We start from the raw sequence: 19,403 nt of genomic DNA, 5'->3' as shown, positions 1-19,403 counted from the left end.
CACTTCAAGCGACTTCAAGGATAGGAAATTTTTTAGTTGTAAATTGTGTTTATTTTTACCGGTTTATAACTGACATGTTTCATCCTAAATTTAAACTTAATAAAAGAAAACAGCAATTTTAGGAATGTGATTTTTAAGTAAAAAGATTGAGACTTGGAAAAAACAGGCAAATAATTTTTTGAAAAAAGATCACTAGAATAATTGTGAAAGAAATTCACCACCGTGATATGTTGTTGGAATAATGGTCATTTATCTAAACAATGAAATTGGTCATATGCAGTATAAATGTTTTTATTGGGAATTATTAAAAAAAAAAAAATTGACATTCAATAAATATACTGAATTGTCCTGTACATCAACTCATTTGTTATTCAGTTGACATGAATAAGGATAATTTAAGAGGTGACAACGGCAAGGAAGAAAAATTATATATGTAGTACTTTTAAATGTCACAACTAGCATGAAATCTGGAACTCACTTGTTAGGCTTTGTTTTTGTGGTATTTTTATCCAAACAGCAAATAATTTTTGTCTGCCTATGAAAGCAATCAAAGTCGATTTGTCTACATGCATCGGAATCACCAAGCATAACAGAGAGAGACTGCATATTGGTCAAAGGGCACGCAGCTAGGGTCAAGCTGGACCTAACCTCAGCCGAGTCGAGCCTCAATCCATCCATACGTCGGGTGGTGGTGCTCCGACCCACCACCCACCCCCACCATTGTATCCCGAAAAAGCTGAGAGCGAGAGAGACTCGAAGGGTGGGAGCACTCGGGGCGGAGGGGGTGGATCGATGGAACTGGCAGGGCCCGGCGCGCAAGAGAGACGGCACAGAGTCCTGGGCAGCCAGTCGGAGCGCACGAGTCCCTCGGCCAACACCGACTTCAGCCGCCGGCCGAGCAGCACGTGCTCCACACACCCTCACTCAAACCCTCTCTCTCTCTCGAACTCTGAAAGGAAGGCAGGACGGACAGTGATCGGCAAGGGTCGGACGGCGACCCTTCGTGACCGGACTGTGCGGTGTGCGTCGTGGCCACCCTAACACCCTCGCTGTCGCGCCGCAGAGCCACGTCCACGTGCTTCCAGCAGCTGCAGTGGTCGCGGGGCCAGAACTCGTCGTCGAGCCAGCAGCGCGCGGCCGCCGGCAATGCCGCCCCCGGAGGCGGTGTCCTCTCTTCGATAAACCGGCGGCCATGGCGCTCCTCGGTCCGCGCCTCCTGCGCCTCGCCGCGTGACTTGAAACTGCTCAAGGCCACCCTGGAGGGCTTTCAGCAGCAGCAGCAGACCGCCACCTCTGGAGGCGGCGCCGCCGCCTCCGCCGCACACGCGGCCGCAGCAGCTGCAGCAGCCGCGGCTGCCGCCTCCGCCTCGGGCCACATGCACCACCATCCGAGGCACCACGCGGTGCCTCCGCCGCCGCCGCAGCACCAACTGCCGCCCCACTTTGGCCCGCGACAGTATCACCATCGCGGCGCCATCGCCGCCCAACCCGCGGCGCCCGGCTCTTCGGCCCAGTCGGCGCTCGTAGCCGCCTCCGCCATTCCTCTCAACGCCAGTGAGTACCCTAGTTACAAAATTTTTCATACCATGAAAAAATATTCTAAATTAATATGGTCTTAAACATGAAAAATAAGGACAACATTTATTTTTGTTTGAAATAAGTTACAAAGTTTTAATGAAAGTAACTACTTTAATTTGTATACAAATTAAATTTAAATGACTTATTTATTAAAATAATTATTTAGTGTAATTGGCCATTGATTTAGCATTCCCAATTTTAATTTAATTTCAGTTGTTATTTCTTGTGAAGTTAGCACAAACATAAAATAAAAAATATATAATTATTTAAAAATTAGCATAGAATCCGTAGAATAGCAGCAATAGTTGCTACTTAAATCATATAAGTAAAAAATATATCTTTAACATTAAATAAATATTGATAAATATTTTATAAAATTGATTGGAAAAAATGTTAAAACAAAAAATTTCTTTTAGTTTGTTGAATAGTACCAGAATTAAAATTGTTACTAATTGCTACTAAAAATATTTACGAAATAAACATTAATGTAAATTATAACTGTAGCTGCTATAAGATAAACAAATTAGCAAGTTTTGTAAAAGAAATATTACTTATGTATGACGCTATCTGTAATTTACATTTTCTGAATCAAAAACACAGTATCCCAAAAATACCTAAAAATAAAGAATTTCAAAACAATAAATATATGAACAACCTCTATTAAAAGCTTTCAATGTAAATTTACATGATGGAAAAATTATTTTTTCCATCAAGCCTATCAAAATGTTTTCTGATATCACATAACATGTAATTTTTATTGCAAGAAAGATTTGGCAATTCCTTTGTCATGACCATAAAAAATTTTTTCAAGTCAAAATTTTAGCGTTTAAAATTAATAGAATAATGCAGTCAACTCAATACGCTTGCCAATAAATTATTGCTACACACTTACACAGATCTCTAAAAATTATGATATTATAATTGTATTGTTAACCTGATACAAGAAGTTTGGTTCCAAAATTGTTGACTTGATAGTTGAATATGCAAGTGCAATTTAGAAGAAAATATACCAAAAACGAGCAAATAATACAGTTCAGGAAGAAGCAAACAATTCTTATAAATCTTCAACTTTTTCCTTTAGTTTGATCAAACTAAAGCTTGCTGATTAAGTTTTTTTATAAAGATCCATCTTTTAGAAAATTATTACTTAAGTTTATATTTTTGCTTTTTGAATCGATATAGTTCCGTAAGCTAATATACTGTATTATAACTGTATGTAACAAATTTCACAATAATATTAAATATTTAATTATAAAATAGGACATTTTGTAACCACTACTCCTGATATTTTCCTAAAATATTCGTTAAACATATATTATTAACACTATAATCGTGCATGTTTCAAACCAACTGTTTATTTCCAAAAATGGCTCTGGAAAACAGGTCGCTTCGTAGGTCAAAATTGTTTTTTTCTTATATTTTTCGTGCACGTCTCTGGCTTTTGTTTTTTGAACTGGGGCCGCCGCGGTGCACGTGCGAAACGCATGTAAACAAGAAATTAGCGGGCTGAACAGCTGGACAGACGGGGATTAATCATGGCACGCTGACAGCCGACGCAAATGAGCCGCCGACGCCACTCGGCTGATTTTAATGTTGGGAGGGCACTCGTGGAAAGTGCGCCAGAAGCTTTCCACGCACGTTGCAAGGCCTCAGCGGAGGCAGGTGCTGCGGAAAAATCGCTCGATTGATGATGAAGAGCGGCACTTTGATGGAAAATAATTGTGGAGTGAGAAATACTCAAGGTTGCTGCAATATTTTAACTTGCCTAGTAAAAAATTGTTTTGATTCAAAAATATAAATTTCACACTTCTTTTAGCAATATATTTTTGTGCAAATTAAAACCTAAATTTACTTTTAAATGAACTAATTTGCTAGAAAAAAATAATAGCTAATGTTTGAAATATTACTTATTCTAAAAAATTACACTTTGCTTATTTATTTTAATGAAAATATTATGAATTATACGTTTAATAACGGTAGCGAATTTTATGTTTATTAACCTTCAAGGATTAAATAAAAGTCACACAGGAAAATAATTTCAAAGCATTTCAGACAAACTAAATGATTACGCAATGAAAATCTGCCCGTTTTTCCGAGACGAGAACTTTCCAAATGGACAGCTTAATACATACAGTAGCCCCGCTGTGAAATTTCATCTCCACTCTCGGGCCCGAAAGAAGTGGGCATGATTAACAGTCGGGTCGGCAGTCCGTTGGGAGAGCGAAATGACTAAGTTATGCAACCGTTGTAGTCCAAGTGCCGAGCGGGCTGCATACATCGTTATTTCCTCGCTCATTACGGCCGGAGCGAGAGAAGACGCGGGCGGGGCGCTGAAAAGCCGGATTATTAAGAGCCCATTCACATTCTCGAGGCGGAGGACGGCCAAATTCGCCGTCTGGCCTGCCGGTCGGTCTGCCGGCTGCGTGCGTTGCGAGCGAAAGAGCCGTAAAATTAAAACCAACACGCGGAGCTGGCAACAAGATCGGCGGAATAACAATTAAAAGTACATACATTCAAAAGCAGGGTGTCGTTCGAATAATGGCAAAAATCGCCGGAATTCCAGCAATTTGTGCGTCCACACTCGGAAAACTGTTTTGCCGTTAAGCCCAATGTTGAATTTGGGGTTGGCCTGCTTAATGAGGGCGGTTTTAAGTACATTTTGTGTGCAATAATTTTAGCCTTGTAGATTGACCGAAATTATATAAAAAGAGGATATTTTCAAATGATATATCAGGAAAGAGGCTGATTCATAAATTTATTGCATTAGGATGGCTAATGATGTAACAAGGAAAGATTGTGATTTTCTTAACAAGCACAAAATTGTATGCACTAAAAAAAAATCAGAAACTTTTATTTCAAAGAGAACTATCATTAAAATTATTTTTAGCATTATTTAACTCCCATTAAATTTATTTATGTTATTTTAGTTATTTTTAGTTAATTTTGGAACTGCAAGAGTGGAAAACTTTGGAAATCTAATTCTAATTATTGATATTTATTGTTCCATTTGCTTTTTAACAATTTCCATAATTTTAATACTTTTCCATAGAAATTAAGTAAAATATTCTAAAACAACAAGATAGAAATTTTAAAGCCAAAATTTCTGCTTTCAAACATACATGCACAACTTAACAATTAACGCCCTTAATTAATAAATAGGAGAGCCATAAAGTGGCTATTTAGTAATTCAACGACAATTCCTTGAGGTTATTACTACTGAATCATGTATGCAAATAATTAAAAAATATAATATAAATTTTATTCGATACATTAAGATCCATAAATTTTGATAAAACGCCTTGGTTAAAAAAAAAACGAAAACGAAAAAATTGAATAGTGGATGATGATTATTATTGCCTTTGTTAGGGCAGAGGCACGCCGCGTGAGTGACTGGACGCTCAAACATTTATCGATTGGTTCCATCTCGGAGAGTATCATTATTACTACATCCTCCCGCCGCCGCCCACGCCATTATTATTCTCATTGTGAGCCTCTCTCTTTCTCTCTTCTGTGCGCCGCCGACGCCGCGCGTACATATAGAGAGTAAGATGTTTTAAATGGCAAATCTATAACAAGTTTGCGAGAGAGGAGCAGCCGCCGCCGCCGGGGTCGCCCGGAGAAAGAGTCTTAGGCTCTCGCTACTTTGCTACAATATTACGGGCTGCGAAATCCGAGTATCAAAAGTTTGACTCTTGGAATATCAGCGAGCGTTGGCTGTTGGTAATGAGAGAGGGCCCTTTGATGTTTTTGCAGCCGAGCTGCTTTGTCGATCTAAGTACCTTTGCCAGATGATGAAATCCACAGCTGACTGCTGCCTGACAAACGAACTCTTGATTCAGCATCGTCATCCCATTAGCCAATAGCGGCGCTCAGATTTATCTCGGCGCGCGGATAAGAGGCGAATAAATTGCGCTTCGCTTTTGCCTTCCATTGTCTGTCTGCGCTCGCTCTCTCGTGTGTCCAACACGACACACTCCGAAGGGTGAAAACGAGCCAAAAGTGTGTCAACACAACTCAACTTGTCTTCACGCAGGATTTTAAATATAAAACTTGGGGGTATTATTAAACGTAGTTGAGTAAATTTAATTAGTATTTTTTAATAACATGTACAATATAATAACATTTTATAAATAAAATCAAAATTTATAAATCTTTTTAGTAGTTAAAAATTTAGTACGATACAAAGTTATTTTATATTATTTTAAATTGAATTTTTTTTATGCAATATCCATTTTTTTGCATATAAAACGTCATATTTCATAAACGTATATTTCGGTACAATATGCTCAAATATTGAAAACAATTTATATATAAAGGTTGAAGAAAATTCCTTTATTTAAATGTTGTTAATAATACTGTAAAGTAACAGATGTTGTTTCGTTTTCTTCTTCTTCTATTGCATTTTTTCGTTTTAGTGATGAATCTATGGGATAACTAAGATCAGCAATCATAAATTAAATTAAACTTATCAAATGTAATAAAAATTTAGATAAATGAAAACGGGTAACCTCATTATAATATTACCTCTAAAAATACATATTTTTGTAAGTGAAATTTTCAAAAGTTCAAATCATATTTGATCACATATTATGATGCTGATTGTGTATTGAAAATTAATTTTAAATTGGATTAATATAATTAATTACATAAATAGTTTATGTTATTTTTAGTCATCTCTTGAAACAATATTTAAAGTGTTTGCATTTAGAAATAAAAAATCAATTAAATTTGTGTAATTACGTTCATATATATCATATTTTAATTTCAAATATTTCAAACTTGGTACATTATTTTTCCAACGTTATTATCCGAGAAGTCCTAATTATTTTTGATCGGTTGCTTTAAAGATCAATTTCAACTCGCTGATTATTTTCATTAAACTCGATTTCCACTCGGCGAGCTGATGAGATTTTGACGGTCACGCTTGATGAAATCCCGTCCTAAATGGCGCCCGCCACGAAAGGAAGTGCATTCGGTTTTCATAATTGATATCGATCAGCTGGAAATAGACGCGCGCACTCTCGGTTTGCCTTATTAGTCTGACAAAGCGACTGATTATCGGAGCAATTTCGAGCCCCCACAATCAAAACGAGCAAAACTTGCACACACGCGTGTGTGCCTATTTATTTATTTGTGCGGGCCAAAGGTGTGTGTGCTTTTGATGCAGGGCTGAAAATCCAATTTGCGAGTGGAGAGAGGAGCAGATGGAACAACAAAATGTATCTAATTGCAAAAGGGGCAAAAACCACTCGTGTCCCACTTGGTGCAATTATAATTTTAATATTTCAGTCACGTAGCCGCATGCCAGCCCGTGTATATTTTATGTGCAAAACTAGCTATGGCATGTGTAAAGTAAACGCTAACAGAAAACGCCAAGACGAGTGCTGTGCTATTCCAGCGTTATTTATCATTCCTACATTGTGCGGTTTAATGACACACGTTTGCAAAGCAGAATGTTTCCTCGTGACGCCGCGCGTTTGTTATCATCAAATCCTTAATACTATTCTTATGGTTTATGTCCTCTTTGGAACAAAGCTATACATAGTTGCAACTTTCCGATCCTTTTTTAGCTATACATTTTTTTGATGGGTATAATTAATGTTTTATTATGGAAGAAAAAACTTATTTCATTGTCAGAAAATATTCAGGAGGAATTGACGTAGGAACCAAATAAACTATGGTCTTTTGTAGTTCATTTGATATAGTATTTATCAAAATGAAACGATAAAAATTTATACTGTTACACTAATTGCAAGTCCTCAAAATAAGCATTTAAAATCTAGTAATTTTCGGCGCGTTTTTTTCTTTTTCAATAAGTGAAGTTTTATTAGAATAAAAATAAGATGCGCGTTTAAAAAAAATTGTTTATTAGGTTGATTAATTTTTTAATATTACTTTTTATGCTATATAAAACAGCTCATAGACATATGAATTAATTGGCCTTAAATGGAAATAACTTCAGCCATTGTCTATGTTTCACTGTTCATATTATGAAAGTTAACATTCTAAACATTCCGTAACACAAAACAAAAAGTTAGAGAAAAATGGTGCCGTCAGGTAAATTAATTTGTTTGTTACATATTATATTTTACATCAAATCCAACATTTGCAAAATGACATATAAATTCAATAATTAAGCATCCAGCAGAAATATAACAGAAGGGCTTGCCAAAGGAATTATTGATTAAAATATTTGTACTTACTAAGCAAAAACAAGCATAAATATATTTATTTCCAACACGGCTGATAAAGTTATGGCACTCGGCGTCACACAGAACTGTGCACATAAATAATGCAGCGCAAAAGAGCTCGAATAATTTAATCAGAATGCATTCGAATGAAATATGAGTGTGCATAGAGGCGGCGAAAGGTAATAAATAACTAATGCTTCGCCGGCTGCATCCACAACTCAAAAACGTACATATAAATTACAAGGCGTCAAACTAGGACTGGAATTAGCCACGTCAGAAAGTAGTGCATTTCGCCGGGGTACAATTATCTCTCTGCGAATCCATTTCCATCAATATGAGCGAGTGACGTGCGAGTGCAAATTGCTTCCCACGAATTCGTCTTCCGCCAAACCAACTCTCCGTCAAACTCGCGTTACCTCTTTTCATACGTCAGCCACATGCTGCTGCCTAGAGTGCATAATTATACTACCCGTCTCTTCAAAGTAATAAAATGATTTAATTAAAAGTCGGCGGTGCAAGAAGGAAGACATGATTTTATAATTCGCTTAAGAAGGCATAAAAGCAGGAATTTTTATTTGCGTCTCTCTTCTGCTACGTTTTGTCTGTTTGTGTGTAAGATAGTAATGCCATGTTATTCTCTCTCTTAATCCCATTATCCTCTTTCTTTCTTTCTGCTGCTATCCACCCGCAACACACTCTCTGAAAAGAGGATGCACAATAGACTTTCTTTCTTTCTCTCGCTACACGCATTCTTTATTTTATTTGGAATTCGCTGCGAACCCTGTTGAACGAGAGAGAGAGAAACACGGGGGCCTACAAGAATTCCACTTAAGCGCCGAGGAGACGAAAACAAAGGCAGGAAATAGATGCTCCAGAAGGTCATGAAAAGTGCCCGCCCTTCACTTTTTATTCCGTCTTGAGATTGCTCTTTTTGTGTCGGCGGTTACCATTTTTACACGCGTGCGTCCAAAACACACAAACAAGCTTCTAGCAATGAGACACGAACATCTTTACTCAATTTCGCTTTGATGAAGAGGGAATTAAAAAAGGAATTGTCAATATTATAAACATAGCAAAAAAAATTATATCACTATTATGCGATCCAAAATCATTTTTAAATTTGAATTTTAATTTAAAACCTTTAATTTTTTTGTTTATTAAATGCTTTGAACCAATTGCATAAGATATAGTCATATTTATTTACATTAAAAATTGTTAAAAATTAAAACAAAAATAATAATGTATGGATTGGTGTTGATTGTATTGTAATAATTAAAGCAAACGATTATCTGAAGTTTACTGTTCATCATTGACTTAAAAATTGATTATGTATCATCCTACTATGTTATGAAATTGAATGTAGATTATACCATCACATTTAACTTAAATATAAAATATAAACACGCAAGAAAGGTAAAAATTTGAATAAAATTATTATGAAGTCATTGAATATTATTTAATTAATATAAAAAATAAATAATAATTTACAATTTTTTTAAATCATATTGTATTGAATAGAGTGCAATATGATGCATTGATCAAATGTAGTCAAAACAACAATATTGCAATTCACAAAATTTTTAGCCTCTGACTATTGTGAGCCAAAGAGGCTAGTTTTTAAAGTAAGTAGTTTTTTTTCTATCGTCTATTGTTAAAGGTCACTTTGTATTAATTGGGAGAAAAATTTACTCCAGTTAGATACAAAAACAGCATCATCTGATAGGGCTGCTCTTTTGTAAATTCATAATTTCCTCCCCATTAAAATCAGACTTTATTTAATTAGATATAATGTAAATCTTACTATAAAAAAAAAACAGATTTTTTTATGCTCTAGCAGTTTGACTATGTTTAAGGTTGAAGTCAGACGGTGGCAGTGAAGACTGCAAAACTCGGCTGAATATAATGATTAAGCAATCAGTCGCAGCGTTCGAACGTATATGCGCGCAAATTAATATTAATGCCGAAAGCCACCGTTGTAATCCCGCAGCAAAGTACAATATTTGCACACGTTAGGTAAAGTAGAGCAGCACGAAAACAAGACAAACACACACATGAGCCTGGTTGCAATTTCTCGCGCGCGTACACACTGCTACCTTACACTATGTGCACATGCGCGTGATATAAAAGCCCTTGTCATTATTAAAATTATTTTTATACAAAGTTTTACAGAAAGGGGGATTTATAGGGACTCACTAAGAATGATTTTTTTCTTAATATATTTCATAATATTTCTTGACGTAAATCAAGATTGCGAACGACAAAGTTGCACTACTTATGCTCATTGAATTTTCATCCTTTCCCGCCAATAAGTCAATAACTTTGGAACCTTGAGTTGTATCATAGTTATTTTGATGAATTTAGTGACTTAGTTAGCCGGGAAAACGTGAACCTTTGACAAATCCAGGTAATTACACAACAGTGAATTTTTTTAACATGATTTAAATCATAAAATTTAATTGATAATTTTCTTTCTAACTAAGAATAAAAATCTTCACTGGAGGCACCATAAGGAAATATTTATATAATAGGAAAGAGAGAGGCAGCGTCTTTTTTATGGGTTTGTGTGTATCAGGGCCCATCACTACTTTCCTTCTCTACTCGGGTGATGATAACTTAATTTGCCATCCAGTCCGAATCTCTATGAGCTGCTCTCTGGAAATACATTATTTCGAACGGCCATAAAATTTACGGCCTCGCTACATACTCAATCATAATAAAATGATCAGGAAGTGGCTCGACTGCTTGCAGAACAAGCCCTTGCTTTTGTGCAGAATTTATGCCTTGTTTGCCTCTCGCCATCGGAAAATCATGCTGCTGCCATAAAGTTACGCCCGCCGCTTTCTGATGCTTCCGCACCGACCATACCTAAACAAACTTGAGGCTAAAAACCAGGAATGCCTTCCTACTCAAGATTTATCCTGTGTGTAGGGAAAAACTTGAAAATTTGTGAAGCAAAAAATCAATTAACAAGAAATTTAAAAAAAAAAATTCTACTACGAAGAAAAACATTTAAATCAAAACTTGCTGACCTTATAAGATTTCTTATGGGAATAATTTTTTCAGTTTTTATTAAGTTCATTATAAAAAACAATCCTAGTAAATGTATTTTTTTCACGCGTCAATAAAAATTAAAAATTGAGGAAAGCTACAGATTTTAAATCGTTTCTAATGCAACCTTCATCAAAAAATCTAAAATAATATTATGTATTCTTTGAACAAAGAAATTTAATTGAAGATCGGGAGTCTATGGTTCTGGCTTTAAATTAGCAAGTAAGCCAACAAAACTTCACCTTTTCTTGCGTTCTTTCCACGCAGAGGTGAACGGGAAGGAAAGAAAATTTGCCAAAATTTGTATTCATGAATCCGCGAGCCCATTTTGCCAGCTTGCTGCGATTCGGCGCACACTGCCTATTTAGATAAAGTGGCTCTAAAAAGTGGCTGCGTGTGTATTTTAATATTAAATACGTGCCCAGATAATCCCTTAAACAAACACAGGCGGAAAGCTTTCGCCACCGTCCTCTAAAAAAAAAAGAAACGGCAGATTTATTTTGCAGGAAAAAAATATCAAATATATATTGGAGAAGCATGTGTACACCAAGCAAATGATGCAATTTGTTGAATTTTTTATCCAAACATGTTCCGAAAAGCTGACGATCAGCGTCAGGTGCCTCCACCCACCCTATGCAAAATGTCATTTTTCAGCCTTTCTTTGTTTATCGGCGAGGCGCGTGTGTATCGCCGGAAAAAAGTATCAGGCGAAAGAAACTTCATCCATCAGGCGTGCAGATGCGAATTATTGCTGCTAAATAGAGGCCACGGGCAACTTGCAGCATGAGTGGAATATAATCTTTCGTTCTCCGCCTGCTTGCTGCTTTTCGGGGCTTTTTTCCTCTCGCAGCAGCAGCCAAAGTGGCGGAATCATCAAACTTTTTATCTCGCCCTCGGTGTAAGCAGCACGCACACGTTCTCTCTCGATAATGCTGACTGAATGACTCGCTCGGCCGCCGCTTTTTCGCCTGCTGCTTTCTGCTGTTCAAATTATTGCTAGATCGTCCCGGCCAAATCCGCTTGCTTTTTCTCCCAAGCTAAATAAAGGCAGAGCCAAATTAAATAAATCCGCTTCAGCCCACGCACGCCATCCCTTCTCGCAAAATTACCGGGAGTAAAGGATGGAACGGTGGAGATTTCCACTCTTGGAGGGAACTTTGATCAGATATTTTTTTCTAACAGTTCCTCGGGATCCACTTTTATATAATTTATTTTTTTAGTGACGTATTAAAAAAACCTATACATACTTTTTTAAGTTATAAATATTCAAATGGTTTTATAAATTAATTAAAAAAGCAATATTTTATTATTAAAATATATAAAATGCATTTTATTAGCTAATAATTTTCTTATAAAATATTTTCTGATCAATTAAGTTGAATTGTATTGTTTTTTATATTATATTTTAATAGTCCAAGCATGCGTGTGTATTGATAAGTTTGAATTTATAATTAATAATCAATCCTCAGAGCGTTCTTGTCAATTTTACCATTTCTTAATACAATTGTCATCATCTATATGTATGCAATATTAAATATTATATGCTGTGTTTTGGTTCTTATTAAAATCGTTGAGAAGAAATATGGGAAAGTAGGCTGTAATTAAAAAATAGATTTAACGATCTCCAACAATTTCTATACACACCAAATTATAAAATTAGGAGCGCTTTTTTGTTCATTTGATACCGCTTCGATGTGTCAATTTTAACTCGCGTGATTAATAAGTGCGTAGTGAATTATATTTTTGAAGGAAGAACATTAATTATGTTAATTAGGATAGAGAAAGATGAACGTCATGCAAATAAAATTGACTTTTTTCCAAGTGAGGTGTATCATAAAAACGGGCTTCGCATCCAAAACTTTTAAGCATTTTTCATTTTTAATCTTCCAACTAAAACATTGCACCCATTTAAACACAATTTAACTTTATAATTACGTTAAAGTTTAAATTTGTCCATGCGGTTATGATAAAAATAATTTTTTTGATTATTTTTCAACGTTTGCATAGAAAAAGTTAAAAATTACAGAATTGCATTCCATTTAATATCTCGAACATTAGTGTGAAATTTAACGGTTATTACTAAAGTCAAATCTGCACGTATTCCGTGTATAATCAGCCGAAAAAAACTTGCCGACAGGAACATATCCTTGGGCGGAGGTTGTTAAGCAAATGAGGTCGATGTCGACACATGCGAGAGAGCAAATTGAAGATGTATTATTAAACAGGGGAGGCCCGTGTGTGTCCCGTCGCCGCTCGGATTTGATGAAATTCGAGTAGGACAGGACAAGCGTATAGCACAGAGGAACACGGCGTGTTTATTAAACCGGGGGCACAACCAGTGTCCAACAAATAACGATATATTTTGACAACAAAACGCAATCAACGTGCGCCTAAATATTGTAGGTATCGCTGCACAGGGCGGCGATATAACTGCTCCCCACACGCCGAACTGCGTCATGTATTTTATTACGCTAACAAGATGGCACCGGCCTAATCTAATATTTAGCAAACGGCCGTGTGTGTCCACGTAATGGACGAGCGACCGACGTGTGAGCAGCAGCATCCCTCACGCTTAATAAGCTAATTACTCGCGACTGTTTGGAGCCGCCGCTCAAGCCTCTTTAAATTAGTTTAATTTACTAGCGGGTGTCGTTAAGCTTGACTGACGCTAAGCCCTAAGAGGTTTGACTGACACTCATTGTTGGCCCAATTTACGCTCTCTATGATAATAATTTATGGCCTCGGATGCTCGCACCAGATATTATATTGACAAGTATTGATCATCAATAAATTTCTGTACAATTTATTGCATCCCAATATAGCGACATACATGACAAATGCATTCAATTTTAAGTTAAATAAAATAGAAAAATTTTAATGATTTAATATATTGAACTTTTTTAAACAAAAGTCAACTAAAATATTGATTGTTTAAATCTTAATCTGGACAAGCTTTCTGAAATAAATTGATATTCAAACTCAGATTTTTTTCATTATAATTTTTACAGTTATAGATAAAAGTATTTCTAGAGCATAATTTTTTTTTTTAAAATTCATTTAAACTTTAATTGGAAAATACAATTCAGTTAATCAAAAAGTCAAAATTTTTGGGATCAAAAAACAAGTATTTTCGGAAATTGTGGACGATTAATAATAAATTCAGTTGGAGTGCAAAACGCCGTTTCTGCCGCCATTAAGGTCAGGAGCACTAAATACTGTATGAATTTCAAATTGCACGTCGGATGAAGAAAGTTTTTTGCCGAGAGTCCCTGGACAAAAGCAGGGGTGCCAAATTATTGCAATGAAAGAAGAGTGCATTGAGAGTTGAATTTTAATGCACAATAAAATGCTAAGCACGCGGGCAGCAGAGGGAATAATTTAATTTTACGAGCGCGCCTCTCTTTCGTTCTCCGAAAGGCGACTAGCGAACTCCCACTCATTCTCCTCTAATACACAAACAGACACTTATAACGTTTATGAATAAAAACATACAGAGAGAGAGCAAAACGCTCTGGATGAAAACGGTTTTGCTCCTTGTTTTTATTATGATTTTTCAATACCATATCTGGTATGGAGAAGGAAAAGAAAGAAATGAAATTGAGCCGCGGCTCTCGGGAAAAATATCAAAGGGAAATGGAATTCCTATTCAATGTGCTTTTCTCTCTGCTGCTCATATGCCAATTGCCAATATTAAAGTACTGTATACAAGGGCCAATATTACCCGAGTTTGCGAACGGCGAGGGGCTGCAAAAGTGCTCTCGCCCAAAAAGAGAGACGGATACAAATAATTCCCCACGGAAAAGGCAGGGGTGGGCGTCGGGGGCGGCACAGGGCGCTCTCTTTGGCGTCTGGGCCGGGGCATTGATTTTTTGTACAGAGCAAAATCGCTGACTGGCTCGCATAAATATTAATAATGCAATTCCTGATTCAATATTGGCAGCGTGCTGAAGGACATTTTGACGACGATATGGAGAAAGAGAGAGAAGGACAATGTGGAGAAGCACAGATGAGATTTCGAGCCAAAATAATATCTATGCTATTTCACTGTGTTGATTTACATTTTGTTGTATTTTTTTTTCCGAATCGGATGGGAAAATGAGAAATTAAATTTTGCTATATGCAGCGGTTTATTCAATTCTGTGATTCTCTCACAACAGTTGTGAGAGAAAAAACAAATTGAAATTTGAAATTAGAAAATTTTATTGTAAGAGGGAACACCGCCAAATGGAATTATTTTGAGAGACAAAAATCACAAACTGTATAAAAATGAGTTAATTTCTATACGCTGACCATTACGAAAGCTATAAATTTTTATTTTGATTGAAATTTACCCAAAATTGGCTAAAAATAAATCCAAAAGTGGCATTTATGTTTGAACTTGCTTATCAATAGAAATTTCACTTTTCAGGAGAATAAGAAATTTGATAATAAATTTATTGTAATTTTAATTCAACCCTTGTAAGCCTACTGACCTCTTGTTAAACATGCTCATTTGTATTATTTGGAAAGAATCCGTCAAGTTCCATATCTCTAACAGCATTTTTAAACGAGAGATTGAGATTGACCCTCTCCTCGGTATCGCAAGTATCAAAATTTTGATATTTTATATTAAAATTCATCAAAACCTTTAAACAATGAATCAAGTAAAAATAAATTAATTAATCTTAAATTGGATATTCATAAAAAAAATCTTCCCTTTCAACCACAATTTCTTATTTCCCATTTAATTTCAGGGGTTTTGCAAATTTCTGCTTTTATATCTTTGGCAGAAAAAATGGACAAATGAAGATGGTAGATTTTCCCTGGTGAGAAGAGCCAATCTGGGCGCAGACGGCGCAATTTTTCACGCGAGCGCGCGTCTGCCGGGCATAATTATTTCAACACGTGGTGAACACGACGTGCGGCCTCGGTGATAATATTATACGGGGCCACGGCGGACGGACGGACGGACGGGGTCATCAATTAACGGCCGCCGTCAGATGTGATGCCGAAATTAATGATGGCCGCGCTCAACTGAAAAGTTTAGTGCGCGCCATGAAAGGAGGAATTTCACCTGCGAGCAGCTGGTTGGTGGCCGCACGATGAACCAGCAACGTCCTCGTTTCTCTCGCCTCGGCTTTTATGGATTTTTTAACAAGTTGCTCTCGCTATTCTCGGACCGTTCGCCTGAGTTACGACCGCGCTTTTCAGGAAGAGATTAAGACAATTTGTTTGCAAATTGGCTGTTGTGCGGCCGAAAAGAATTGTTTCCCGCCTTATCACAATGCAAATTTGCATCCCCTTCGAGCGTCGTAAATTAGAGAGGATTGATCTTAAACCTCCAAACACCCCCTGCATATAAAATAAAATACAGACAAGGCAAGATTCTGATTGATCTTTGCATACCAATTTCGACATAATTGGACAAAAATTTATGTTATTAGCTTCTAAATTATCCAAAACAAACACCTTTTTCCACTTGAGATATATTTGAAAGATAACTTACTGGGCCAGTGAAAAAATTAACTATAATAATTAATAGTTTAATATCCCATGTAAGATATTTTTCTCTACAGGGTAAAAAATTTATCACTATTTCAGAAAAATTTAATTCGGGCAATGCTAGATTTATTTTTAATTGAAATTGTACAGCCTTAACTGATTTTGAAAATTTGAAAAAAAAAATGCAATACAATTAATGTCTTACAAAAAAATTAACATATTTTCCTCTAATTCCTATAAAATATCTATACCGGTATGTGCTATTAAAAAAATGTAAAATAGTAACAATTCTATAAAAATGAGCTCTGCTGGAGCTCTGTAAAAGTCTCTAAATTCAAAATTTTCAAAAGTTGCCCTAATAGTTTAAACCGGTTTAAACCCAATAAAATTGTTTTTGCAACTGACGTATCTAAAAGGAAAAGAACATAACTTATCCCAGAAAAGATTTAAACTTACCTTAAATTAACTTTTCAATCATACATATTTTGAATCAGAATGACACAGTTGTTATCAAAGATCCATAGAATAAAATTTTAGTGAAAATTAAATAAACTACGCATTTTTTACTAGTCTTACAATTATACTCCGTAACCATAATTTAGTTGTCGTAAACAACTTTCTAAATACCATGTTAATCCTTACTCAAAGGCCTATCAGGATTTGATCATAAAATTTCATTTGACAAACCTCTCAATCAATTTTTTTTAACCTTCCAAACTTTCTTTTTGAGAGTCTTCTTATTTGACAGACATTTCGCCAAATTATTTTAGATGCCAGTGCTCTCCATTTGGAATTCTCTTTGCAGCGCCAGAATTATCAGTGGGTTTGCCGAGATAAAACGTGACGTTTTTGCCAATGAGATTAAGTAAGCATTGGCAGAATGGAAGAGAGCTGCAGCCCTCGTTCTCTCTCTCTCTCTCTCGCCACCACTCCAGGGAATGGATGCAATGGTGGTGAGCCGTCGGATCGAGTGTGAGCTCAATTCCCTCGACAGCACACCTTTGCATCAAATAAATGATGTGGTCGCGGCGGTTCGTTACACTTTTATCGCCGCGGTTCACTAATTTCATTCCGATTGAATCGCAAACCGCGAAATGTGAAAGCTGCGGCGCTACAAGAGCTACACTGTGTTTGATATTTGCGTGGGGGCAACATCATTTGATATTAAATAATAGAACGAGCTAAACCTTTACATTTATGAATTATTTCAATGGGAAGATCAATTCAAAGAAATGAGCATATTATTTAAACAAAGTTTTGTGTGTGGTAAATCCTTTGTAATTTGAAAAATTAATTGATCAATATTATAAACCTCATTTTTGTGACTTTATAATTAAAATTGAAGAAATTAATTTTTTGTAGCAATTTTTTTCAGCGGACGGATGGACAGAGTTTTTAATTATTGGACGCCTTCAGATAACTAGTCTAAAATATTTTTCAAATATTCATAATAATATAATTTTTATTAAAGTTCTTTGAAAGTTTTTATTACTATTTATTAATTGAAATGATTGATTTAAAAGCAACATTTGTTAAATGTAAAGAATTAAAACTTGATCCTTTTTAGAGCTTATTTCAGTTCCAATAAAATTGTTAAAGAATGAAATTTCTTGAAAAAGTCACCATAAAGTTTTGAATTTTTTTAATATCCATGATTCCAGTTAGAATTTATAATCCACATTTTTTTTTTGTGAAGTTAGACCAACATTTAATTGCAAAAAATCGCAGTTTCCGCGGAACACACCAATCCTCTCTCTCCGCATGCTCTGTTTTTTTCCACACATATAAAAAGACACATGAGCGCGGCAGCAGCCAACAGATGAATTACCATAAAGCTGAAATCCATGGACATTTATTCGCCACTGGCGTGTGTATTATTGCCGCGCGCTTGTCCGAGCCGCATGCATGCAGTTTTTGTGTTTGGAAAATAATATTAGCAGTCTGGCGTGGATCAAAGCCGCATATACAAATAACAGTTAGTGGTTTATGGCGGGGGTGGCCGTCCGTCGCACCCCCGCTCACACACATATTGTTATTCTGCGACCTGTTCTGCTTGCCATAAACTTGGCCTGTATAATGATGCATGGATGGATGACCACCGGCCGGCTATCCATAATGCCGCCCCGTCTCCTGACATTCAGCAGCCCTGCGCCCTGATTTATATCTAGACCGTTTTGGTTTGAACTAATTATTCCGATCAACGCACCCCTAACCGCCGACTTCATTAATTTTGTGGAAACTGTTAACAAATAGATAAATAAGCGTGCAAATATTATATAATCAAATGAAATTTTAAGAAACTGCTCTAAAATAATCAATAAATTGAGCGATGAAATATTTATTTAATTGACACCTAGATAACAAGAATAATTTAATTTTCATTATTTCAATCGCTTCATTGTCTGGCTTCTACAGCAATGTAATTAATGCAATAATATATAATTCAAATATTAAAAAAATAGCATTTAGAGGCATCTCATTCATACGTTTCAATCAATCATTAGATTTTTACTATTAATCAGTGGAAGGCTTATCATGTAGGAATTAAATACAATTGTTTCAGGATTAAAAATAAAATACTTAACTAAAACATGCAAATTATAAAAGAGTCAGTGTTTGATAAAAAAAAATAATAAATTAAATTGTTTTAATGTAAAGTATTTAAAAATTAAATATTTTTGAAAGATTTTTTTTCTAAAATTTTAATTTTGTTATTCTAATAGTTCTTTCGTGTGAAATTTGGCTCTAAAGTCAGATGGGCTCTAACTCAAAGCTTTATCAAAAACCAACTATGAAATTCAAATCCGAAATATTACACACATTTGAAAAGAAAATTGCACGACCTGCACACGGCGTCTCTCGCCTTTTAACACAATCATGTAGAAGTTTGTGTACACGAGCTTGCCTCGCACATATGTCGGTCGGTCGGGCTGGCTGGCGGCAAAAACTTTATCATAAAACAGGAGCAAGCGAGCGAGAGGCGGCGGCATCTTATTATATCGAGTATATTGCTGCCATTGTGCAGCTCTCTGGCATTACTTTCGAGAGGAGCGGCGGCGGCGGCAAGTTGTCTTGGAAAAGCACGCGTGAGATGCGGGAGGAGAG

General features: G+C 36.0%; 1 protein-coding gene across 16 annotated transcripts in view; it reads left to right on the top strand.

The window, feature by feature from the left end:
* The window catches only part of LOC132205125 (calmodulin-binding transcription activator 1), a 242,176-nt gene that overhangs the window by 111,232 nt on the left and 111,541 nt on the right, over positions 1-19,403 (top strand). The window contains exon 1 of one of the 16 annotated variants that reach the window (XM_059634127.1): positions 1,015-1,554. The exons of the other annotated variants lie outside the window; for them this stretch is intronic. Within the exon in view, the coding sequence (XP_059490110.1) occupies positions 1,377-1,554 (178 nt within the window). The 5' untranslated portion in view covers positions 1,015-1,376. Of the gene's footprint in view, positions 1-1,014; positions 1,555-19,403 lie in introns of those variants that run through there. 16 annotated transcript variants of the gene reach the window in all.

The sequence above is a fragment of the Neocloeon triangulifer genome, unplaced genomic scaffold (assembly GCF_031216515.1).
Source record: "Neocloeon triangulifer isolate White Clay Creek 2 clone unplaced genomic scaffold, ASM3121651v1 ptg000001l, whole genome shotgun sequence".
In the NCBI taxonomy this organism is placed as follows: Eukaryota; Metazoa; Arthropoda; class Insecta; order Ephemeroptera; family Baetidae; genus Neocloeon; species Neocloeon triangulifer.
This window is presented reverse-complemented; position numbering and strand designations above follow the sequence as displayed.